The sequence below is a fragment of the Kogia breviceps genome, chromosome 7 (genome assembly GCF_026419965.1).
Source record: "Kogia breviceps isolate mKogBre1 chromosome 7, mKogBre1 haplotype 1, whole genome shotgun sequence".
Taxonomy (NCBI): domain Eukaryota; kingdom Metazoa; phylum Chordata; class Mammalia; order Artiodactyla; family Physeteridae; genus Kogia; species Kogia breviceps.
Genome location: NC_081316.1, coordinates 16,635,097 through 16,659,164, shown reverse-complemented (window position 1 = coordinate 16,659,164; position 24,068 = coordinate 16,635,097). Strand labels below are relative to the sequence as shown.

The 24,068-nt window shown below is 51.5% G+C and overlaps 2 protein-coding genes across 11 annotated transcripts in view; both read right to left on the bottom strand.

The window, feature by feature from the left end:
* Positions 1-439: 439 nt before the first annotated feature.
* On the bottom strand, positions 440-19,167 carry BBS1 (Bardet-Biedl syndrome 1). Of its 6 annotated transcripts, none has more exons than XM_059067945.2 (17): positions 18,763-19,167; positions 18,340-18,416; positions 18,189-18,223; positions 15,271-15,543; positions 15,109-15,155; positions 14,930-14,968; positions 14,735-14,807; positions 13,796-13,927; positions 12,849-12,955; positions 10,909-11,029; positions 10,583-10,741; positions 9,412-9,481; positions 8,662-8,820; positions 6,057-6,190; positions 4,889-5,023; positions 4,036-4,122; positions 440-3,802 (listed from the first exon to the last, which is right to left on the bottom strand). In XM_059067945.2, exons 1-17 carry the CDS (start codon positions 18,807-18,809, stop codon positions 3,716-3,718), a joined length of 1,782 nt encoding a protein of 593 aa, XP_058923928.1. In that variant the 5' UTR covers positions 18,810-19,167; the 3' UTR covers positions 440-3,715. The 6 variants fall into 6 exon arrangements, with proteins under 6 accessions (XP_058923928.1, XP_066893728.1, XP_066893731.1 ...); XM_067037627.1 differs by having other exon boundaries at positions 18,340-18,413; positions 18,763-19,153; XM_067037630.1 differs by lacking the exon at positions 13,796-13,927 and having other exon boundaries at positions 18,340-18,413; positions 18,763-19,136.
* A 355-nt stretch (positions 19,168-19,522) lies between these two features.
* Positions 19,523-24,068, bottom strand: part of DPP3 (dipeptidyl peptidase 3) — a 36,746-nt gene continuing 32,200 nt past the window's right edge. For all 5 annotated transcript variants that reach the window (XM_059067936.2, XM_059067942.2, XM_059067941.2 and 2 more), the window contains 2 exons: positions 22,513-22,675; positions 19,523-20,074 (listed from right to left, as the gene is read on the bottom strand). In XM_059067936.2, coding sequence (XP_058923919.1) covers positions 19,902-20,074; positions 22,513-22,675 — 336 coding nt within the window. In that variant the 3' untranslated portion in view covers positions 19,523-19,901. The remainder of the gene's footprint in view (positions 20,075-22,512; positions 22,676-24,068) is intronic.

Below are 24,068 nucleotides of genomic sequence, written 5' to 3'. Positions count from 1 at the left end.
GTCTTTTTTTAAAAAAATATTTGGCTGTGTCGTGTCTTAGTTGCGGCACACAGGATCTTTAGTTGCAGCATGCGAACTCTCATTTGTGGCATGTGGGATCCAGTTCCCTGACCAGGGATTGAACCCAGGCCCCCTGCATTGGGAGCACAGAGTCTTAGCCACTGGACCACCAGGGAAGTCCCCCTCCTTGTCTCTTAATAGCTCCTATTTTCTCTGTTTCTGGCATTCTGAATAATTTCCACAAATCTATCTTCCAATTAAGTCTTTCATCAACTGCTAAACCAATCTATTGAAGTTTTTTTGGCTTTTGTTTGTTTTTAGTGGTTGTACCAACTCATCGAGTTTTATGTGTCAAATGTTTTATTTTTCATCTCTAGAAGTTCTGTTTGGTTCTTTTTCAAGTTTGCCCGCTCATTTTATATACTCTTGCTGTCTTACATTTTAAAGTTTTTAAAAAATTATTTATTTGTTTGTTTATTTATTTATTTTTGGCTGCGTTGGGTCTTTGTTGCTGTCCACGGGCTTTCCCTAGCTGCGGCGAGTGGGGGCTACTCTTCATTGCAGCGCACAGGCTTCTCATTGCGGTGGCTTCTCTTGTTGCGGAGCATGGGCTCTAGGTGTGCAGGCTTCGGGGGTTGTGGCTCGTGGGCTTCAGTAGTTGTGGCTCGTGGGTTCTAGAGTGCAGGCTCAGTAGTTGTGGCACACAGGCTTAGTTGCTCTGTGGCATGTGGGATCTTCCCGGACCAGGGCTCGAACCCGTGTCCCCTGCATCGGCAGGCAGATTCCTAACCATTATGCCACCAGGGAAGCCCAAGTTTTTTTTTTCAAATTATTATTATTTGGCCATGCCATGAAGCATGTGGGATCTTAGTTCCCTGACCAAAAATGGAAGAATTATGAAAAAAGACATGGGGTCCAGGAATTAGGGAATCTAGCCCAGAACATGGCAAACAGAATTCCCAGGAGAAGTGTTCGCTGCAGTTCTAGAGAGCCAACAGCATTCACTTAGGCGGGGGATGAACAGAAGTGTACAGAAAAAAGAGGAACCGTCAGACTGGGAGGAGGAAGAATTAGCAATCGGTATAATATAGAAAACTAAGCAAATGAAAAAAACAGGGCAATTATTAACTCCATGAAAAATAAGTACACAAAAAAGGTAATTTACTTATAGCCCAATTCTTGGCTCTGTAGTAAGTAGATAACTTTCACACAGTAATCCAGACAGTGAGTATGGATTTACCTAAAAACCGGGGAGAAAAGGAGAGGGCAGGGTGCTCCCACAAGAGAGCTATAAGCCTCATCTATTACGACAGGGAGCCAAGAAATTATGTCCAAGCATAAACATATTTAAAGAATAGCTAAGAGAACTGTAGCATGGGAGCAGTGCTGGGGAATGGGGAGAGGCTTGCAGGATCTTAGTTCCCTGACCAGGGATTGAACACGGGCCACTGCAGTGAAAGCATGAGTCCTAACTGCTAGACCGCCAGGAAATTCCTGAGAGGCTGTTTTCTTGTTATAAACTGCCTAATTCCATAGTACTAAGTAGGTACATGTTTTTAGATACTTAAAAAAGAAGGCACCACTCTTCTCATCCTTAATGTACAGTTTCTTGGAGCTCTAACTGGTGAGGGCATTGGGTATCATGCACAGTTTCTTGCTTTGTATTGCTTTATTTACACTGTCCAGACCAGTACAATTCACATATTTTTAAATAATAGGTACATTGTATTACATCATATAAATTCACGTTAGGTGTTGGGGTTAGGAATAGTTTCTCCACTTTCATCATCATGAATAACTGAGTAGAACCCAGATCAGACTTCTTTGTTCCGAGTTCACACAGTTCATCACTTCACTGGGGTGAAAGGGATTGTGAGGTCATCTGGCCCAGCCCCAGTGACACAGCTCCAGTGACAAGGGGCCCAATACCTGCTAGGGCAGGCCCTTCCATCTCTGATAAGCTCTCTCAGAAGCCTCTTCAGGTTAAGCTGAAATCTCTCTGACTGACAGCGACACTCGCTCTACCTGTCTTTCCATTTCCAGACGGAACCTCCTGCTTAGTCCAACTGTGCCTCAGTCAGCTTGATCTAGAAAGTCTGCACCACCCTGATCCAATTGGTTTGTTTGCGAGTGGCCGGACTGTGCAGAGAGGGGGATGGGGCTCTTTCTCTGGTCCAGTCCCCTTGCTTCTTTTAACCTGGCCCCAGAATGCATTCCCTGGGGAGGACAGGGGGTGACTGTGGGCTGTCCCTCACTGTCTCTGGCACAGAGGCTGTTGCCTGGCAGAATCAATCAGCTTGGGGCTCTTGGTCTCAAGAGCCAAAGCTCTACACTTACTCTTGTCAAGTACCCCCTTTCTGGAGTTGACTCCTTGTTTCCTCTAGAGGGGCTGCCAACTCTAGGATGTTAGAGCTGAATTTGGTCAAACTGCCTTATTTTACGCTTGGGGAAACTGAAACAGGGATTTGGGTACTTCCCACAAGCCTGAGCTGTCTGCCACATGCTAGGCTGAACCTGGTCAGACAGAAGATATAGGTCCTTCCTCAGGCAGTAGGGTTCCTGGCTCACAAATGCCTCAGGGCGGCCCTGGTAGCGCTAACTCAAAAGAAGGCTGTGAGGCGGGCCAGGCAGACTAGCCAGGGGGCTCCGGGAAGCACCAAGGGCCCAGACTGTGGGTCTCTGATGCTTAAGGTCTAAACATGTACCTTCATGCAATCTTCAACCTGACTCAACACCTATGGTCCATGCCTTTCCAGTGAATCTCACACTATGGCCACTGCCCAGTGAACTTGCCACTCACCTGACCGATCTGGGCTCTGGGGCATAGAAGAGCATCTTGACTGGCAGTTCTAGGCTTCTGCCTCCCGAACCCCCTCCTCAGGACCCCAGAGACGCCCCTGCTGTGTGCCGCGGCCCCACCTCTGCTCTGTCTAGCTGAGCCTTCCTCTCCTGGGATGCTTTCTGGGCACGAGCATCCAAGCCAGGAGCAGCAGCTGTGTGGTCTTCAGAAGCCTGGTGGGGGCTGGGGCCACTAGCTCCTGCACGGCACTCTCTGCCCCTCTGCAGCAGCTTCTCCCTTGGTGATCTTCATGGAGCATCACAGGCCTGAGACCTTAGCTGAGCCTAAGACTTCCTGTGGGAAGGCAGCTATTCCCGGGGCCCCCTGCTGAGCTCACGAGGGGAGATCAGAGAGCATGTGTTTTGCCTGCAAGCTGAGCTGGCAGGAGCCAAGCCTCTGGAACCCCAGGGAGCAACAGGGGGCTCAGTCTCACCCAAGAAAAGCCTCTGATTGTCTCGGGCAAGGCCCCAGCCAATTCTGCAGCAGCAGCAGCAGAGTGACATGCCTAAGGGAAGCGGCAGACGAGGAGGCTGGGCCTATGCCCTCATCTCACCTTGAGCACTTCAGAACTCTGCCTTCAGACCTGGGAGTGGTTTCTGGGGAAAAGTGGGGAGAAGAGAGTGCCCAAAGGGCCAATGCCTGGGTTTCCCTGAGGAGGACGGAGCCCAACCTCCTGGGGACTCACTGACCTGCTGCTACAGGTCACCCAGTGGTCAGGGTGGTGAGAAAGGCGCACTAGGAGAGGAGAGGAAGGCTGTCGCCCAGCACACTGCTGCAGCGGAGGGGGCCTGGGGCCGTGGACTCCGCCCGGCTCAGTGGAAGGGGCTGGATCTCCCTGGTCCTGATTCCACAGGGGCTTTAACACGGGCTCAGGCGTCAGGCAGCTGCCAGCCCCTCACTCACAGGCATGTTGATGTGGGCGCTGAGCAGGGGTGCGCTCTGGCCTTCTCGGAGCACCAGCACCTATGCAGAAGGTGCCCAAGGTAGTAGGGGGCATTCCCCCTTTACCCCTGCTCCTGCAAAGGCCAAGCACGGCCTGGTGTGCACTGGCCCTACTGCAGGGCTCTGTCAAAGGGGAGGGGGAGGCTGGGAGGCCTCTACTGGGCAGACACCCACCCCATCCTGGCAGCACCCCGGGGGCCTTGTCCGCACTCACTCACACTGACCTCCCCAACTAGTACCAATGGGCAACCTACCTTGATAATGTCTGAGATGCCCTTGTCGCTAAGACTCTCCACAAAGGTCTCCAGGGGGTAGTTGAGCCCTGGCACCAGCAAGGGGACCTAAGTTTGGGGACAAAGAGGTGAGGAAGTCAGCCCTCACGCCTAGACGGTGTTTGATAGATTCCAAAGCACTCTCATACCTGTTGTGCCAGCTGAACTTCAGTGTGCCCTGGCAGGGTGGGCAGGGATGACAAGCCCGTTTGAGGAGGATATGGGCTCAGTGGGGGGAGTGAATGCCGCAGGGCTGCATGCATGTCCCTAATTAAAGCTAAACCTTTTTTTTTCTTTCTTTTTTTTTTTTTTCTTGGTCCAGTAGGGGAAACGTGGAGTCTTAACCACTGGGCCGCCAGAGAAGTCCCTAAACCTAAACCTCCAACCAAGTCCAGGGCTATTTCTTTCACATCCCAAAGTCTTTCTCAGTTTCTGGTCCTTCCAACTTAGGGTCAAACCTGGACCTGGGGGGAAACCAGGCTCTTCACTCTGGAAGAGTCTCCATGGGGCTCCTATTCCTGCTGCAGGAGTGGTTGGAAAACAGGGTGGGCTCTGGGACCCCAGAGCACCAACGGGCTTCTGAGAGCAGCACCGGTGAGGCCTGAACTCTCACTGTTCTCCCAGAACCTTCGGTGTGCCTCCCGGAGACCTCTCACAGGCTGGGAGAAAAGTTGCTGAGGCAGGTCTCAGGGGCTCTCCCCAGGGCCCCTGCTGCACCCTAGTCTGGTCTGTGGCTGTAGCCACTTGCCAGCTCCCTCACCTCTGACCTGTGGACATCTAATCCGGCCCTGCCCTCCCTTTCTCACTCCAGGTCTCAGTAAGGTGGGTCCAGTACCTTGAAGAAGGCCCGGGGCAGAGCATAGAGGCCCTCGTTGTACAGGAAGCAGACCAGCAGCCCCAGGATGGGTCGGGCTGTTGAGGTGTTCTGCAGGTGAAGGGTGAGCTTAAAGGTGGGGCCCAGGCCCTGAACCTGTGCAGAGGGTGGGGTGGGGAGAAAGCCCATAGGACCTAGTGGCCTTGGGGGCTGAATACGGCCTACCCCGGCCCTGCCCGCCTGCTCCCCCATCAGCGCCCTCAAGTCACCTTCCTCGAACCGCTCTAACGCACTGTCCATCTGCCCCTCAAAAGACACAGAGCTCAGAAGCTTGGCTCCACGTGCAAGGGATGAGCAAAAGCCCAGAGCGGAGAAGGGGCTCGACCGAGGCCACTCAGCAAGTTGGTCGGAGGCACAGCTGGCCTGGGGAAGCCGGCCCTGGCTCCCACCTGTGTCCGCGCCCCGCCCCGCCCGGCTCCGCTCTTCGCAGGGCCTGGCCCACCTCCTCCTCTTGTCCTCTGGTGGCTGCAAGGATTTCACTTTTCTCCCTCTTGCCCTCGACTGCTCTGCAGCCGCTTCCTCTCTGTATCTATCCACTTTCTTTAGGGAAAGAGATATCAGAAGCCCAGTTGGATCAGACAGCACACCTCAGGGACCCATTCAGAGCCAGCTGGAGCCCTGACGACCTTAAGGTCACTTGTGTCTGAGTACAAGGGGCCCTCATCCTCCTTGTGCCAGTGTAAGTCTCAGGATGGCCCCTTCCCAGTACCGGGCAGTCCGAACTCCTTGGGCTGCCGGCAGTTACCGAAGTGAACAGGTTTCTTCCCTGTACCACAGCTGTAAGAGTCCCTCCGGGCTCCTGGGAAGAAACATCCCAAGGTGACTACCTGTGCGCCCTGCCCCAAGTCTGGGGGCTCGTCTGAGGTACCGCATGGAATAAGGGGGCTGGAGAGCATGCCCCACTCTGCAGCCAGCCAAGGGGAAGAGGTGGCACAGGAAGGAGAAGGTGAGAGCGCTCTCACAGAGGAGGACATGAGACTTGGGCCCTGGGCCTGTGAGAAGGTGAGAAGGGGCACGGGGCCTAGCTGCCTTGGGATCCGCTCCAGGGCTGAGGGGTGCCCGCCCGGCCCTGACCTCTGCCCCTCCGGCCCTGAGGTGGCCTGATGCCCCCCGCCACGTGGGTGCTCACCACAGCGTGCAGCTTGAGTGGCTCCCGCGCCGTCGCAGACACGGGGCTCAGGCTGGACTCGAGGGCCTGAGCGTAGGCACGGGCGGCCCGGAGGCGCAGCAGGTAGAGGTCTGCCTGGAAGGTCCGGTGCATGGCTGGGGAGGCGCACAAAGGGTCGATGCTGGACGTGAGGAGTGAGGTGGGAGGAGGGGCAGGGCCGGGGGAGTGGGCGCTCCTGCTCAGGCGGCCGTGGGGAGAGTGCAAGAGGAATGCACAGTGGGCAGGGGCTGGGAACGTGGGCCACAGGAGGACTGAGGTCCCACAGCCGGCCTCTGGTGACACTGGGCGCTGCGGCCCACTCCCTGCTCCTCCTTCCTGGTCCTCCCACCACCTGGCTGCCCACAACCTCAGCCTCCTTTGCTGGCTCCTTCTAGTAAGGGCTGGGGTTCCCTTGAGTTTTGTCCTTGGTCTTCTTCTCATGCTCTGTCTTCCTCACTGCCCCATCCTTGTCCTGCCCCAGCTGTGACCACCCCAAAGAGGAACAACCGCGAGCTCGAGGGCAGGGGCGCATCAGGGCCCGGCCCGCGTCTGCACCTGGTACTGTGCACTCATCTTGGGCAGCTCGGCGCCCGGCCTGCCTGCTGCTTCTAACTGCCTGATGGGCACCTCCACCTGGACGTCCCATCAACCCCTGGAGCTCAACGCTGCGGAAACCAACCTCATTTCCCTAACTCCGTCACCGCATCCCCATCCATCAGGTCACCCAGGTTCACCCCTCACAGCTAATCACTTGCCAAGGCGGATGACTCTTCCTCAAGGCCTCTCCAGAGCCCGCTCCCTCCCCTCCGTCCCACTGTCCCTACTTTCCAGACTGAGCGCCTTGGTCAGCCAGTCTGTCCTTGCTCCGAGTGCCTGTGAGGGGCCTTCTGACATTCAGAAGCCTTCATCTTTATGTTATCCCATCCTTTCATCTTTCCTTTTTCCTCTAATACTTTCACAGTTTATTTTTAATTTACCCAGAATTAACTTTTGTGTTTGGTATGAGGTAGAGTTCTAACTTTTTTTCTAGAAACAAGTTGTCCTAATTATGTTTTTTGGACAGTCTCTCCTTCCCCCACTAATTTGAAATGACACCTCTATCATATACTGACTTTCCACGTGTACAAGGGTCTGTTTCGGGACTTCCTAAACGTGCCACTGAGCTGCATCAATGCCCACACTGATGCCACAGCTGCCAATTCCTACAGCTTCATAGTTCATTCTGCTATCTGACAGGCTGAGTCTCCTCATTCTGATTTCCCCCAAACTTCTTAGATTTACTCTTAGAGTCAACTGGTCAAGTCCTCAAAATAAAACCCATTGGGATTTTAATTGTAACTCTGCTATGTTTCTAAATTAATTTCAGAAGCTGTTAACTAATCAGCAGCTTTACACCTTTAGGTCTTACTACCCTGAGACCTGGTAAGTCTCATCATTTACATATTCAGGTGGTCTTTCCTGTTCTTTAAAGCAGTTTTATAATTTTCTTTATTAGACTTTGTGTTTTCTTGTTAAGTTTACGTCTAAGGATTTCTTTGCTATTGTGAATGGAAACTTTCTCTTTTCTAACGGTATACTGTTGGTATATACAAAAGCTATTGATTTTTGCTATTTTCATTATACCTTAGAGAACTTCCTAATTATTTCTCTAATATATCAATTGCTTCTCTTGGGTTCTCTAGGCTACAACAGCCTGCTAGCTATTTCTTTATCCTGTAATTTATCCTTTAAACTGTAAGCCAGATTCCTTTCAAAGACAGAGAGGGTTGAGTTACTGTATTTTTCTGCTTAACATCTTTCCCATCTCTCTCCACTACACGGAGTAAACCAAAACATCTTAACTTTGCATTCCAGACCCTTTCGGAGCCCGCTGACCTGCTTTTCCAGCTCCCCTCTGGCCACTGAGCCTTGCTGCACTGCACCCGCAGCTACATGACGTTGCTTAGATCCAGGTAGGGCCCTGTGCCTTTTCACAAGCCTCTGCCTAAATCGCCCTCCCCTCTTCCTCTCTGGCTGGTAGGCTTATAATCATCTTTTAGGGTCAAATCCAATATCATCTCTCTGAAGCCTTTCCCAGGCTCCCAGGCAAACACACTCCCTTGTGTGTCTCAAGAGCCCCTGCAGAGACTTATTCTACACCTGCCATGCAGCATGAAGTTAGCAAGGTCTACTGAGCTCTTTAGGTAAGGACTGGCCTAATTCTAGGCACCTGGCACAAGGCCTGGCATAATCATGGGTATTAAGTGAATGAATGAATGAACAAAAAGAGCAGGAAAATCAAATAGGATAAGGAAGAACCTTGATCAAATTCTACTTCTCTCATGAGAATTCCTGCATCTGGAAGTGGCTGCTCCCTCCTCGAATCCTAAGGGCTCTCGCCCTCACCCACAGCACCTTCCACCTTGAGGTGTAGCTCTTTGTTGGCAGGGTGTACCTCCTAGGCTGTCTCTGGGCTTCCAGAGGCATGAGACCCACCTGGTTCACCCAGCCTCCTCCCACTGCCTAGGGCACCCAGGTGGCATTCACCCAGTCCCTGCTGCTTTGGCGCAAGGGAGGAGGAAGAGGAAGGAGCCAGCCTGAATCTCACCGGTGCCGGCTTCCCGCTCTCGCAGTGTCTGATCCACATAAAGCCGGGTCTTTCGGGGCATGTTGAGTTTCATGGCCTGGGCTGGTGGGGGACCTGCTTCACCTCCCCCCTCCACAAACACTGCTGTTCGCTTCAGGATCTTTATAATCAGGCCACCACCTAGGGAGGAGGACAGACAGAAGCAGATTTGTCCTCCCCAGTTCTACCCTACGTTCCCATTCTTTCTTCCCAAACAATCTGTCTCATATCGACCCATTTCAGTCTTCCTGCTGAGACTCTGAGTTTCTGGAAGGAATGAAGTGTGTCCTACCATTCATTCATTCATTCATTTAGCAGATGATTTACTTGTTTGTTTATTTTTGGCTGCACCACTCTGCTTGCGGGATCTTACTTCCCTGACCAGGGATCGAACCTGGGCCCCCTGTAGTGGAAGCGCAGAGCCCTAACCACTGGAACGCCAGGGAATTCCCTAGCAGTTATTTATTGACCACTGTGATCTTCCTGGCATTGTGGCGGATACTGGGGTGAATTGGAGACACAGCCAGGGCCTGGCGCCCAGGTAGCGACATCAGACTGCTGGTGAGCTGTCCCCAGTGAAGGCCCAGCCCAGAGAGGACGTGTGTCTGCAAGCCCTGCTTTCCAAACCCAGGCCCACCCATGTTCCACATCCCCCTCCTCTTCTTTCCCAGGATCTGGCCTATCTCACTGACTCCCAACTTTAAAACCCCTGCCAGGCCTGACTTGCCTCACCTCGTGTAGTCACGATGAGGGTGTGATCTTCCCGCCCGTAGCGGCCAAAGCAAAGGCTGGTCACTGCATCCTACGGTGGCGATTTCAGAGTTTAGCTGGGAAAATGACTCAGTGAGGCGAGCAAGACTGGGGAGGGGGATAAGGCTGGGAGACCCCAGATATGATGTACGAGGTGAGATGTGAGGCGAGGCCTGGAGCCACGCTGCCTCTAACCCCAGCCCCTCCTCACTGCCGCGGCCACAGTTCCAGACCGAACATCTCTGGCTTTGGGTCAGCTTTCTAAGAGGTCTCCCAGCCTAGTCTTCCTCGCCAGTGTCTTTCACACTGCTGCCTCTGCTGCCTTTCAAAAATACAAATATGACCACGCCTATTCCCTGCTGAAAAACCTCCAGTGGCTTTTGCCCTCCTTGTCAGCACATTCCAGGCCTTCCGCATCTGACGCCAACCTGCCTTTTCTATCAGTTCTCTCCCTGCCCTTTCCCCAACCCACACACCACACCGCCTGCCCTCCCAGCAGCCTGTGGTCCAAACCAGCTGCTTTCCAGTTTTACATTGTGACATACGACACTTTATACATACAGGTACACAAAGTTTCACAAGTGATATATTCTGAACTTCTTTTTTCTGGTTCTGTTGCTGGCCTGTTAAATTGATTTTGTTTGAAAAACTCCGGTTCAGATTCATCAAACTACCTGGATTCCTTTAAAGAACACTCATGCCTCTCAGCCTTTGTTCATGTTATTTCCAGCCTGGAATATTCTATCTCCATTTACCCACTCCATTTATCGAAGCAAACTGCTTCGAGGCGCAGCTGAATTGTGATTTGCCCTGTGGAAATGGCTCCTGAGTTCCGTCCCCATTTATCCTTCACCACCACCCCCAGTCACTAGGCTGCCTCTGTGCTTTTTCAGTGCTTTGCTCTGCTTTAGTCTGCCTTGTATTTGAATCTGCTGTGTCTCTAGCTGGCTATCACTTCAGACTCTAAGTTCCCCGATGGTAAGGATTCAGTCACTGATTTATGCTTCTCATACAGTGAGCTGTGCATATGGGATGCTCAACGAATGTTTTCAAAATGCATCAGAAGTTAAGGGTGGCAGGTGGAGTGGGGTCAGGAGAGGCAGCTAAGGGGCCCCACAGGCGGGAGCGGGGCAAGGAGGAGTCAGCAGCTCACCGGCGTCCGGACGACGCTAAGCAGGGCCTTGTCGCGGTAGATGCGGACCTCTCCGTTGGCCAGTCCGGCCATGACGGCCTGCAGGCCCCGGGAGCGCTGCTCCAGGAGGTTCATGGTCAGGATGGCAGCAGGCATCTGCACTGTCCACAGCTTCTTACCCTGCGGGGGGGACCGGGGACGGCTAAGTGTCTGCAGGGGGCTCAGGGCTTAAGAGTGGAAAGAAGGGGTGGCTGAAGTTGCTGGGAAGGGAAGCCCAGAAGGGCTCGCCTGCTGAGGGGGACTGAGGAGGCACGGGTGGGGGGCTGGGGCTTGCCCAGAGGCCACACCTTGTGGGTGAAGCCATGCAGGCTGTCTCGGTTGCTGCCCACCACCAGGACCTTGTGAACCCGGACAAGCCCCACGGGCTGGGCACTCAGCTCGATGCAGTACTTGGGGCGCTTGGAGTCTCTGTGGAATAAAGACACACTCTCCCAGCCCCAGAGGAACCCTCTCTCCTTCCCCGGCTGACCCTCCTCTTTCCAAGCCCCACAGACTGTCCTGGCAGGAATCTAGGCCCACAAGCAGATGACGGCCGTATTAGTTCCACCTCTATGACTTAGCAGCTGCATGACCTTGGATAACAGGAAGTGTGTCTTACCTCCTAGTCTTCCTCTCAACTTTACCACAGTAATTTGTGTGATAACCTGGCATTTACCAGTTTACAGGGAGCGTACCGCAGGTTAGACAAAGTAATGGACCGACGCAGTTTAGTAATTTATCAGAAAAGCATGAGGAGTTTACTCTGTGTAAATGCACTGTTCTCAGTTTCCTGGCTTCTGAGTCTTAATTTCTGTTATCCAGAAAGTAGGGATAATTCCTGTCTGTCCATCACAGGCTCTAGCCCACCTTTCTTAAGTCTGAGCCAGAGTCACCTCCCACCTGATGACTCGTCTGAGAGCTTCCCCACTGGTCTCCGGGACTCCTTCCAATCTACCCTCCACCCAGCACGGTAATCTTTAAAAAATGTAAACGGGTCATGTCATTCTTCTGAGTAAAACCCCATAACAGTTTTCTACTGCACTTCGGATAAAATCCAAAATCTTTACCATGTCCCACCAGGTCCTGCATGAGCCGACCCTGGTCTCTACGTCATGTCTTGCCACCAAGCTTGAGTGGCACAAGACAATGTCTTTCTGGGCTTCCCCGGTGGCGCAGTGGTTGAGAGTCCGCCTGCCGATGCAGGGGACACGGGTTCGTGCCCCGGTCCGGGAGGATCCCACATGCCAAGGAGCGGCTGGGCCCGTGAGCCATGGCCACTGGGCCTGCGTGTCCGGAGCCTGTGCTCCGCGACGGGAGAGGCCACGACGGTGAGAGGCCCGCGTACCGCAAAAGAAAAAAAGACAATGTCTTTCCCATCTAGAGTTCGCTTAAATTTCCTCTGCCTGTAACACTCTTGCTTCACTTTTTTTTTTTTTTTTTTTTTTGCGGTACACGGGCCTCTCACCGTTGTGGCCCCTCCCGTTGCGGAGCACAGGCTCCGGACACGCAGGCTCAGCGGCCACGGCTCACGGGCCCAGCCGCTCCGCGGCACGTGGGATCCTCCCGGACCGGGGCACGAACCCGCGTCCCCCGCATCGGCAGGCGGACTCTCAACCACTGCGCCACCAGGGAAGGCCCCTTGCTTCACTTTTTGAACAACTGGCTCCTTCTTCACCTTCAAGTCATCTCCCCAGACGCATTCGCTGATCACCCTGACCCCATTATTTTTTTGAGCCTATATTTTTCCTCCATAGCATGCATCCAGTTTGCAATATTATCTTGGTTTGCTGACTTTAATATCTATCTTCCCACAAGGGCAAGGACTTTGTTAATGTTCTGTTCATCAATATATCCCCAATAACTTATACAATGCTTAATCCATAGTAGGTGCTCAAAAACATTTCTTTAATTTAAAAAAATGACGACAAATATCAAACTAATGCATAAGGAAATTTCACATACCTATAAAAGCAACAGAACAAATACGAGAGACTATTTTTATTTCTTCTAATATCTGATTGCATCACTCGTGTTACGGCCACCCAGCCCCGTCTCTCACTTTGCCGGGCCCCATCGGACAAGCCTCCACATGTCCCCTGTGCTCAAGGGCTCTGCCTCCCATATGAAGTTCTCAGCTCTTTCCATTCCCACATTCTAGCCCCAAAGCCCCCTGCTCATCTTACAAGCCCTCAAGACCACCAGGTTTCTGAGCTGTTCCTCTGGCCCCAGAGACCACGGATGTGGCTACCTTCTCAGAATATAGATGTTCCCGTTGCGGCAGGCAGCAGCAAGACGGAACTCCACATCGAACTGGCCAGAAACCTCCAGGAAGACGGGGACGCTGGGTAGGCTCATCTGCAAAGAAGAGACTCAAACATCCCGATTTCCCTGAGCCCCAGCCCTTTCCTGACCTGAAGTAATTCCTCCAAGTCCCAATCTCCTCACTCACACCCTGCTAGTCACAGTTTAAACTTGTACAATTTTTCTGGAAGGAAACTCGGCAACATGTAGCCCTTTGACTAAACTAGGCCACTTCTAGGAATGCATCATAAGGAAGCATTTAGATAAGCACACAAAGATGTTTGGGCAAGGAAGCCCACTGTGGTGGTGTTAATAATAGCAAAAAACTGCAAACAAATGTACAATAGGTGACAGGGTACATCTACATAATCGATGTTGTGTGGCCTTTGCAAAGGCTGATGTGGTTTTATATAGATATGGAAAGATATTGATAAACTTCTGCTACATGAAAACAGTAGCCTACATGATCCTATACCACGAGGCCATATTTGTTAACAAAAAAAAATTATGTAAAGTTATATATCTGTGTCTAAATATGAAAATGTCTGGAAAGACTTATGCCAAAGACTTATCTGTGGGTGGTGGGATTTGGGGATATATATCTTTTTCTTTTCTTCTTCTTTTTTTTTTTTGGTCCCATCACATGGCATGTGGGATCTTAGTTCCTTGACCAGGGCTTGAACCCATGCCCCCTGCAGTGGAAGCGCACAGTCTTAACCACTGGACCGCCAGGCAAGTCCCTATATCTCTTCCTTTATGCTTATCTACATTTTATAATTTTCTACAATGAACACATATTACCAAGAACTAACTGGGGGGCAGGAGATATTGCGGAACAGGGGAGGGAATGGAGCCTGGGCCACGGCTGTGCCCACGGCCAGGCCCCACACTGACCTTGGCCAAAACAGTGAAGGCCTCTGGGTCCAGCACCAGGAGCTCCTTGTTCTCAGTGCCCAGCACCAGGCAGGACACAGCATCCTCGTCAGCCAGGTTCTTCTTCAAGGTGGTCATGGTGGTGATGACTGTCTGCAGAGGGGCTCCAGGGGTCACCCCGTAGCTCCCCTCACACCATCCCCCCAGATACTAATGCTCGAGACATAATGTTATGTACTCAAGGGAAGCAGGATATAAAAGCATAATTATAAAGGAAATGTACCAAAATGGTAAGAGTACCTCTGAGTAGTAAGTGTAGTCACTTATATTTCTCCTTTATATTTCTCTTTATTTTCAAAGTTTTCTCTAATGAAAATATATTACCTTTACCCCCAAGATGATAAAAGTTATCTAAAGCTACATAACTATATATCAATTCAAAGCTCTCACTGTGGGGCTTCCCTGGTGGCGCAGTGGTTAGGAATCCGCCTGCCAGTGCAGGGGACATAGGTTCAAGCCCTGGTCCAGGAAGATCCCACACGCCGTGGAGCAACTAAACCCATGCGCCACAACTACTGAGCCCGTGCGCCACAACTACTGAGCCCGCACGCCTAGAGCCCGTGCTCCACAAGAGAAGCCACCGCAATGAGAAGCCTGCACACCGCAACGAAGAGTAGCCCCCGCTCACTGCAACTAAAGAGAGCCCACATGTAGCAACAAAAACCCAATGCAGCAAAAAATTTTAAAAATGAAAATAAATAAATTTATTAAAAAAAAAAAAAAAGTTGTCACTGTTAACTGGAAAGTAGAAGCCCTGCAGCTTTGTGACTATGTATGTGGAACGGTAACTGCAAAGTAAAACTAGTCGCATTTGGCTGTAGAATTTACCACGAATGTTACATGGTCTTTTTAAAAACTGTCCATATTTTTTCTAGGGAAATAAGAAGAGAGGGGCAGTACCTGCCGCCTGATGGACTTGGACTTGTGCTGGTTCACAAATGCCTCCATTTCACTCGGCTCCAGCTGCAGAAACCTGGATGCACAGAGCACTGACACCTGCATGCCTTGGGCCTGGCTGCCCTCCCCAGGCCACTCCGCAGCCGCTCCCTCCCCGCCGGGAGCTTCTGGAGCTCTGGCCCTCCAGAAGGCCCTTACCTGAGTGACTGTGCAGACAAAGGCACCTCTGCCTTCTCCCTGTAAGGAGAGGGGCCATCAAGGCAGGTTTAGTTAAGGAACAGGGACTGGGGCTCCGGCTGCGGGCTCTGGGATGAAGGCATAGGGGTGGGGGGTGAGGGAGGGGTAGGAGGCATACGAAGGGGTAAGTGGGATCTCACCGGATGCCCTCCAGCATCTCCTTCAGGGTCAGGGGGTCAATCCGGTCCTGTGCCAGCACGAGAAGAAGGTACAGCCTGTGAGCACCAGAGCCAGGCAGGGAACGAGGACAAGCCCGAGGCTGCCACCTTCACCTTCTTCTTCTCATCCCGCACATCACTCACCTCTTTGGCCTGGTTCCAGAGGTCTTGTTCCAGGGGGTTTGGAGGCAACTGCGGCAGGCTGAACTTGAAGTAGGGCCTGAGATTCTTATACACGTACACACAAGGGCCTGACGCGAGTGCCAGCGCTGGGGTCCGGGGTTCGTGTTGCTCCATGAGGAAGGTGGCAGCAGCGGCTGGCAGGGCAGGTAGCGGGCTTTCGCTCAGCACTGTGGGTCCTTTAAGCACCTTCAGGCAGGGCTGCTGCCCACCTGGGCCAAGGTCCCCCACCACCAGCTGTAGAGAAAGGCTGGCTGATTCCAGGCTCAGGGTCTAAAGACCCCCCCCCCCCCCATACTGCCCCTCTTCCTGGGCTTAGCTTTTTGCTGGTGCGCATTCATATACTCTCACAATGCACCATGGGTGGGTGGGGGAAGGGCAAAGGCTTTGCAATAAGGCTTGCAAGCTGTGTGACCTTGGGAAAACTGATGCAACTTCCTGAGCCACAGTTTTCCCACACACAAAAGGGGAATACCTACCATATGACACTTGTTGTGAAAATCAAATGAGATAATCAACTAGAGGACCTAGCGAGGAATAGGTGGCAGCCGATGTTTTCATCATTTGTTCAGTAAACATTTCTTCAGGGCCTGCTCCATGCCAGGCACTGTTCTAGACACTGGGACAGTTGCTGAGGTCAGTGGGGGGCCTGAAACTCATATCTGGGCTCTGAGGCCTGGCTTCTAAACGGGAACAGAGCTAAAGATGCAGAACCAATCACGCAGAGCAGGATGTGCTCTATGGACCCAGAGAGGAGAACCAAGCTCCTCAGCCTGTCTTTTCCACCCTGCAAGCCACTGTAGCTGTCATGCAAGCCCATTCTCCGGAGTGAGGCCTTCAAGGCCCCTCTGATGTGGTTCCCAACTTGTTCTAACCCCTCCCTATCCATGCTATGCTCCAGCCAGAATGGGGGCTGCCACAGAATGCCCAGATTCTGAGCACATACAGTGTGCTAGGAGCCACACCAGTAACTTCATGCATCCTTTCATTTAATCCTAGCAACAACCTGTGAGGTAGGTACGATTATTAGCCTCATTTCACAAATGAGGAAGCTGTGGCTTAGAGATGTTAGGTAGAAGTCACACGGCTAGTAAGTGGTAGAGCTAGGACCTGAACCTAGGTCTGTCTGGATCCAAAGCCAGTGGTCTTAACTATTATTTCATCTTGGCCTCAACTTTCTAATTTCAAATTTACTCTTTCCAAATATGCTCTGAACTTCCAAGCCTCTCTGCCTCTGCCTGGAATGCCCTCCTCTCTTCCATGCCTTCTTGGGACACTTCATTCATCCTTCAGCACCAGTTCATGTTACTGCCCTCTAGTGCCTCCCGACAGATTCACTGTTCTTTCATTGGTGCTCCTGTAATACTTTCCATATATTCTATTTTAGCATCCACTCATTTACCCCCAAAATATTGATCAATTATCTAGTTTGTGCCAGGCACTGGGTTAGATGCTGGGAATCAACAGTAAGCAAACTAGCCATTGAAAAAGTTATTACACAAAAGCATTACCATTTCACATTAGTTATTGGGTCTGTGATTTCTCTACCCTTCACTGCTGTTCGCCCAGTGCCAAGCATGTTCGGTCAACATCATGGATGAATTAAGGACATTGTCTATATCTCCTTCTGACTATGGACTGACTCATTTTTGAGTTTAGTGTGTGCACAACACCTGACACACAGAAGGGGTTCCCTGTATGCTTGCCGAATTGTTGAATGATTTATGGATAGGAATTTGGGGGCCAAAGTCACCAAATCCTACTGCACAGTCCATGTAGGGTATGATTCCCTTCAAGCTGCCCACATAACACACCCATTGTGGGTTCACTGCCCTTGCTGAGGGCTGAGCTGACAGACCCAGGTCTGCCACCTTCTACAAACTCGGTAAACTCAGCCTCTCAGAATCTATTTTCCCACTAATAAATAATATCTATGTATGTGAAACTGCCTCAAAGAGAGTCTAGTCCAGACATGTTAACTTCCTTTATTTAGCCCAATATATATCTCAACCTTTTAAAAACCCGTGCCTTCAAAATTTTTTAATCTATTTTTCTTCTTTTTTTAATATTTTCTTGACTGCCCCGTGCGGCAAGTGGGATTTTAGTTCCCCAACCAGGGGTCGAACCCACGCCCCTTGCATTGGAAGTGTGGACTCTTAACCACTGGACTGCCAGGGAAGTCCCCCAATTTTTTATTTCTTTATTTATATTTTATTTACTTACCTTTATATTTTAAATTAAATTTAAAATTTAACCTTTTTATTATGGAAAAATTTCAGTCATATACAAAAGTAGAGAGACTCATATAATGAACCCCCAAATACCCATCATCCAGCTTCAACAATGATTAGCTCATGGCTAATCTTAAAATCTATGCCCTTTAAAAAAAAAAAATGATTTATTTGTCTGCACCGGGGTCTTAGTTGTGGCACGTGGGATCTTTAGTTGGGGTATGCGGGATCTAGTTTCCTGACCCGGGATCGCACCCGGGCCCCCTGCATTGGGAGCATGGAGTCTTAACCACTGGACCATCAGGGAAGTCCCTATGCCCCTTTGACAAACATAAAACTCTCACTCTCCTCCTTTCTACTTTCCCTCCAGAGTAACGCCCCTCCCCCAACCAAGGGATGTGCCCTTCCGGCAAAGAATTACTTCAAGTTAACAAAATTAAGAGGCTTTATCTTAGTATAATTTCCAGCAGCATTTTGCTTTGCTTTACTTTCCGCAGTCTGTACTGTGAAATCAACAGGTTCTCTTCACTTTCCACATTAAAAATAAAATTAAACCCTAAATGTGCTTTTCCAAAGTACACGTTAATTCCAGATTATGCTGAGCTTCTTTGGAGCCATCGGGAAGTCTCACCTCTGGGGTGATATGCTTACCTTGTACTCCCCGTCCCCATGCAAATCTGCCAGCTCTGGAAAACATAAAACAGCCATTAAGCCAGGGTCTCAGAATTCTAGAGGCTTCCCTACAGAACCATCTGACTCCTCCGTCCCCCAAGAACCGGGGTTCCTGGTCCCAGAGACTCACCCAGGCAGGCGGAAAAGGTGTGGATGTTGGCCATGGGGTCGTAGTGTGCATCCAGCCATTTCGAACTGGCTTCACTGCTGGGAGAATAGGGAAAGAGTTGCGGGGGGCGCGGAAGATGAATCCCAACGGAGGGGAAGAAAACTTGCCGGAGCTGGTTTCTGAGAATGAGGTGTGTAGGGAGCTCTGAACTAGGGGTATAGAACATCTGGGTCCAAGTCCAGGCTCCACCACCGGCGCACAGAGTGACCTCGAGTCACCCACACGCACCCATTCACTCCTTGGGCCTCAGTTTCCCCACTTGACCTCTAAGATCCCTTCAAGGACCGCCAGCTCTGCTGACAACCGCAGGAGCCCAGATCCCGGGAACCAGGGCACACTCTTTACATAGGTAGGAAAAGAGGCCTCAAGGACCCCAGCCTTCACCTCTCAGCTCTGCCGCTGTCGGAATCCGACGAAGACGCAGCAGCCATCTTCTCAGGCGTCACCCTGGCAACCAGCTCCGGCAAGCCGCCGCGCAGCGCCTAATACAGCCCGGGTTCTGGGAAGCTCGCGTACAAAGGTTCCGGGCGCTCAGCTTTCCGGCCCGGGACACAGAGGCCAGCGAGCAGGATTCTCTGGCTTGTGCCGGGTTTCTAGCTACTGAGATGCAATCCCTCATTCCAGGTCATATCATTTATCCTTGATCCTTCCAGTAGGAGCTTCTGGGCCCTGCAGCTCAGGGTCAGCGGCAGGGCCCTCGGGCTTTGAGCCCTGTAGAGGAGCCCTTCTAGTGTTTATGAACAGCAAAACTAACTCCTCCCCTCTTCATCCTCATGGTTAACCGGGTGGAAAAGAGGCCACTCCTTTTCTCCCTCCTTACTCTAGAGGTCCAGGCTCAGAGAAAAAACACAAAGGGTAAGAGATTAAATCCTAGGATTGTGACTGAAGTTGAGGCTTTCCAGTTTTTAGGTTCCTGGAATATTTTAAAATAGAAGAAAAGCCACGAAGGAAGATGGCAAAAATTGTGCTACGTTCATCTCTTGACTCTGTATAGCCACATTTAGAGGTGATGTCAAAATCCCATTGTGGATGGGAGCCTAAAAATGACCCTCCTTCTCCCTGCGCAGGCCTTGATCCCAGCACCCTGCTGGGAGCAAATGAGAAGTGAGGCAAAGGCAAGGAAGAACCACACAAATTGCAAAGATGGTGGTGGTTTCTAATATTTATTTTTCTGGTTATAAAAGTAATACATGAAGAGCACTGGATTGGGAGAGGTTTTGAGCCCTGCAGGATGACAGGTTACTTTCTCAGATCCTTCATTGCCTCATCTGGGAAGCCGGATAAGGAGTCCTGCCTTGCCCACCCCACAGAGGGCAGTGCAGATCAAATGAGATAACACAGGGGAAGCACTTGGTAAGCTGGAAAGTGCTGTCAAATGGAAGGGCTTAGTGTCACCACCCTCGGCTGAGGTAGCACCAAGATCCGAGCTCCTGCCCCTCCCCTGGCCCCTAAGACACAGACAAAAAGGGGGCCACTTGCAGTCTTGGTTTAATGGAGTGGGGGAAGGGCCATGCAAATCTGCCTCAAGCCTGGCCAGATGGGGTTTCACTGGGGCACTTCCAGAACCGGGCATCAGCTGTGGCCAGCTGGGTGAGGATCTCCTCCAACTCGGGCCCATCCTCTGGGAAGCGCTCAGAGAAGGATCGGATGAGGCCAGCAGCTGAGGCCTCATACTCAAGAAGCTGTACTTCTGAGCCTGGGGAGGAGATGGAGAAAAAAACAGCAGCAGGAAAAGGTCTTAATAGGGAAACAGAATCATTAGCATAAGCATAAGCATAGGAGCAGCTAGTTCTTCCTGAGTTCTTACCATGTGCCAAAAAATTGTGCTCAATATTTCTTTATCTAACTGAATCCTTAAAATAATCCTACGAGATAGGAACTATTAAAGGGGGAGTATTCAGTGAATTGCTGCATTCATTCATTCATTCATTCACTTAATAAAGATTTACACCAGTGCCATGTTAGGTAAAACAGACACAGTCCTTGGCCTCCAGGAATTGCCTTATCTCTGTCTACTGTTGGACCCTGGGCAAGTTTCTCAACCTCTCTAAGCCTCAGTTTCCTCATCTGTAAAGTGTGGGCAAGCACAGTACCTGTTTTCTCAAGAAGCTGTGGTGATTAAATACAATAATGCATTGAGGGAATGCTCACCAAGAGCTAGCTACCACGAGCATCGTGACCTCTGAACCTATTATTCATCTGTTAAATGAGGCAGTTCCCAGGGTACCTATCTAACTTATGGGGTGTTCCTGAATACTCATGGGAAGCACTTCCCTCTAACATCCTTCCACTGCTCTACCCGCTCACAGCACCTTGTTGTGCTCTGTGGCATCATGGGATGTACGCAGCTAAGAGCACAGGCTCTGAGTTCAGATGGCCCAAGTTCAAATCCTGGTCCTGCCACCCACTAACTGTGGGACCTCAAGCAAATACATTCCCTTCTGTGTCTTAGTTTCCATCTGAAAAATGGGGATAATATCTTCCTCACTGAGTTGTTGGGAGTTGATCCATGGAAAGTTTTTACCCAGACTCTGGCACATGGAAGTCCTCAAAAGTTAGCTACAATCCTCCTCAGCATCCTCAGCATCCTCAGCACCACTACCTTTGAAAATTCAACCTGTTCTTCAGGCCTTAAAGTTTTACCCCCACTTCCTCCCCAGACCCTTCCCTGAGTCCCTCAAAAGTAGACGTGATCTTCCCTTCTCTAAGTGTTCAGACCACTCTTTGTGTCTCTTGGGCACCCATGAACACTTCCCTTATAAGATCATTTCTGTCTCTGGCTTATTCCTCATGGGCTGTGAACTACTTGAGGTGAGTAGTACAACCCCAATGCCTGCCCAGGGCTGGACAGTCAAAGCAATGACGATATTGTCCATGTAGTGAGCACTGACTATGTGCCCGGCATGATCCATTCCCTCACTCATTTGACAGGCATTGAGAGGCTCCTGTGGGCCAGGCCCTGTGCCAGGTGTCAGGGATGAGCTGCTCCTGCTGCCATGGAGATGAGCAGACGAGCAGACAGGAAAATGGCAGAGTGACAGCCGTATGAAGAAGAGGAAGCTGGGTGATAGCTCAGGGGGTGTGCCTGGAGGGTGGGGAGCCAGGGAGAGGGTTGCCAAGGGGTGGGGGCCAAACTCCTCTATTTTATTTTTTAAATGAGGTGTATTGTCATTGTTATTAATGTTTTTCTTTTGGCCCCACCACACATCTTGCGGGGATCTTAGTTCCCTGGCCAGGGATTGAACCGGTGCCCTGGCAGTGAAAGCATCAGGTCTTAACCACTGGGCCACCAGGAAATTCCCCAGAGTAGAGTTTAGAATAAACCTTTTAAATGCTTTTTCCTCATCAGGAGGAGGTAATTATTTCATTTAACCTTCACAACTGCCCATGACTATGGTAGTGAGGAGCAAACGCTCTTAATACAAAAGGGCCTTTGGGCTTCCCTGGTGGCGCAGTGGTTGAGAGTCCGCCTGCTGATGCAGAGGACACGGGTTCGTGCCCCGGTCCAGGAAGATCCCACATGCCGCGGAGCGGCTGGGCCCGTGAGCCATGGGCCTGCGCGTGTCTGGAGCCTGTGCTCGGCAACGGGAGAGGCCACAACAGTGAGAGGCCCGCATACCACACGCACAAAAAAAGGGCCTTTAATACAAGAGCTACAAGCACAAGGCAGACAGGGCCAGGGATTCTGGCAATGGTATCATGGCTTGAGGAGGGAGGGGGACCACCACGGGGATGCTGATCTCTCTCCGGGCTCTGCCGAGTCCTGTTGTCCCCTGGGCTCAACTCAGCCTGCTGGGTGCCAACTCTCTGCCTGAGCTGACCTCAATCCTGGGCCCCCGACAGCCTGAGTCTCCGGTATGATGCCTGACCTCCTCACAGGCCCGGGGTCTACCTGTTCTACTAGCCCCTGCTCTGCTGCAAACCTCTGTTGCTGTCTGAGAAGCAGCATATGACCCCGTGTGTGTGTGTGTTGTGGGGGGGCAGTAGATGCCAAGGTGTGGGCCTGAGGTTTGGCATGGGGAGGAGGGCCACCCCAGGTAGCCTTTCCTGAGCCCCGGGTTTGTTCCAGGCCTTCTCTGTGCTCCCAGAGGGCCCTGAACGGCCCCCATCAGCAAGGGCTCAGGAGCCCATTACCTTTGAGGCGAGTGTTGGGCTGAACGATGAGCTTCCGGGCTTCCTTACGGAGCAGCACTGTGTCCCTGAGGGAGAGGAAGCACTCGGGGGGCGCGTCGGTGACCGCCGCATACCCCTCATAGAGGGCCCGGCCTCCGGCCACATCCCCTGTGGACTTCAGCACCTGTGGGAAGACAGGAGTTAGTGCCTATCATGGGCGCCCTCCCGGCATCCACGGGGCTTTGCCAGGGGCTACAGCCAACGGTGCCCAGCCCTGGACTACATCTGCTCTCTCGCAGCTTTCCTGTGCTGAATATGCGAGGAATGCGGATCACATGTTAGCACAGAGTAAGTGCCACACTCAAGTGAAGCTAATAGTTCTCCTCTGCTTGTCTCACTTGAGCTGTAGACAAGGAAGGTATTATCATCACCCTCCTTTTTTTTTGAACATTTTTAGGGACTTCCCTGGTGGCCCAGTGGCTAAGACTCTGCACTCCCAATGCAGAGGGCCTGGGTTTGATCCCTGGTCAGGGAACTAGATCCCACGTGCCGCAACTAAGACCCGGTTGCAGCCAAATAAATAAATAAATAAATATCGGGCTTCCCTGGTGGTGCAGTGGTTAAGAATCTGCCTGCCAATGCAAGGGACACAGGTTCGAGCCCTGGCCTGGGAAGATCCCACATGCCGCGGAGCAGCTAAGCCCATGCACCACAACTACTGAGCCTGCGCTCTACAGCCCGCGAGCCCCAACTACTGAGCCCACGTGCCACACTACTGAAGCCTGAGTGCCTACAGCCCGTGCTCCACAACAAGAGGAACCACGACAATGAGAAGCCCGTGCACCGCAACGAAGAGTAGCCCCCGCTCACCTCAACTAGAGAAAGCCCGCGCACAGCAACAAAGACCCAACACAGCCAATAAATAAATAAATAAATTTGTTAAAAATAAATAAATATTAAAAAATAATAATGAAATTAAAAAATAAAAACAGTTTTATTTTTACCATGACAAATGTTCAGGCAATTATCCTTAGTGTTCAACAAATACTTTTCCTTGGCTTCATGGCACGCGGGATCTCAGTTCCCCAACCAGGTACTGACCCTGCAGTGGGAGCTCGGAGGCTTAACCACTGGACCGCCAGGGAAGTCCCCACCCTCTTTTTTTAGTGAAAACATTTCACACACCCAAAATATATAGTATGTATGTTATAAAGAATAAGACACCCATACAACGACCACCCAGCTTAAGAGTCAGTCCGATCGCCCCCTCCTTGACTGCACCCTGTGACCTCCCCCATCTGAGGAATCAGCACTCGACTTGGTGCTCACTAGTCCCTTGTTTTCCCTGAGTTTTACCCTCAACCATAATTTTTTTTTTTTTTTTGCAGTACGCGGGCCTCTCACTGTTGTGGCCTCTCCCGTTGCGGAGCACAGGCTCCGGACGTGCAGGCTCAGCGGCCATGGCTCACGGGCCCAGCCGCTCCGCGGCATGTGGGATCCTCCCGGACCGGGGCACGAACCCGCGTCCCCTGCATCGGCAGGCGGACTCTCAACCGCTGCGCCACCAGGGAAGCCCA

Bases quoted from the DNA above. Each gene is read 5' to 3' on its own strand.
- BBS1 (XM_059067943.2), bottom strand. From the start codon at position 18,544: ATGTTCTATACCCCTAGTTCAGAGCTCCCTACACACCTCATTCTCAGA. The intron at 12,956-13,795 runs GTCAGTGTGGGG...TCTTCTTTGCAG, and splicing joins CCTTCACTGTTTTGGCCAAG to ATGAGCCTACCCAGCGTCCC. The intron at 10,742-10,908 runs GTGTGGCCTCTG...TCCCCCCCGCAG, and splicing joins TGCATGGCTTCACCCACAAG to GGTAAGAAGCTGTGGACAGT.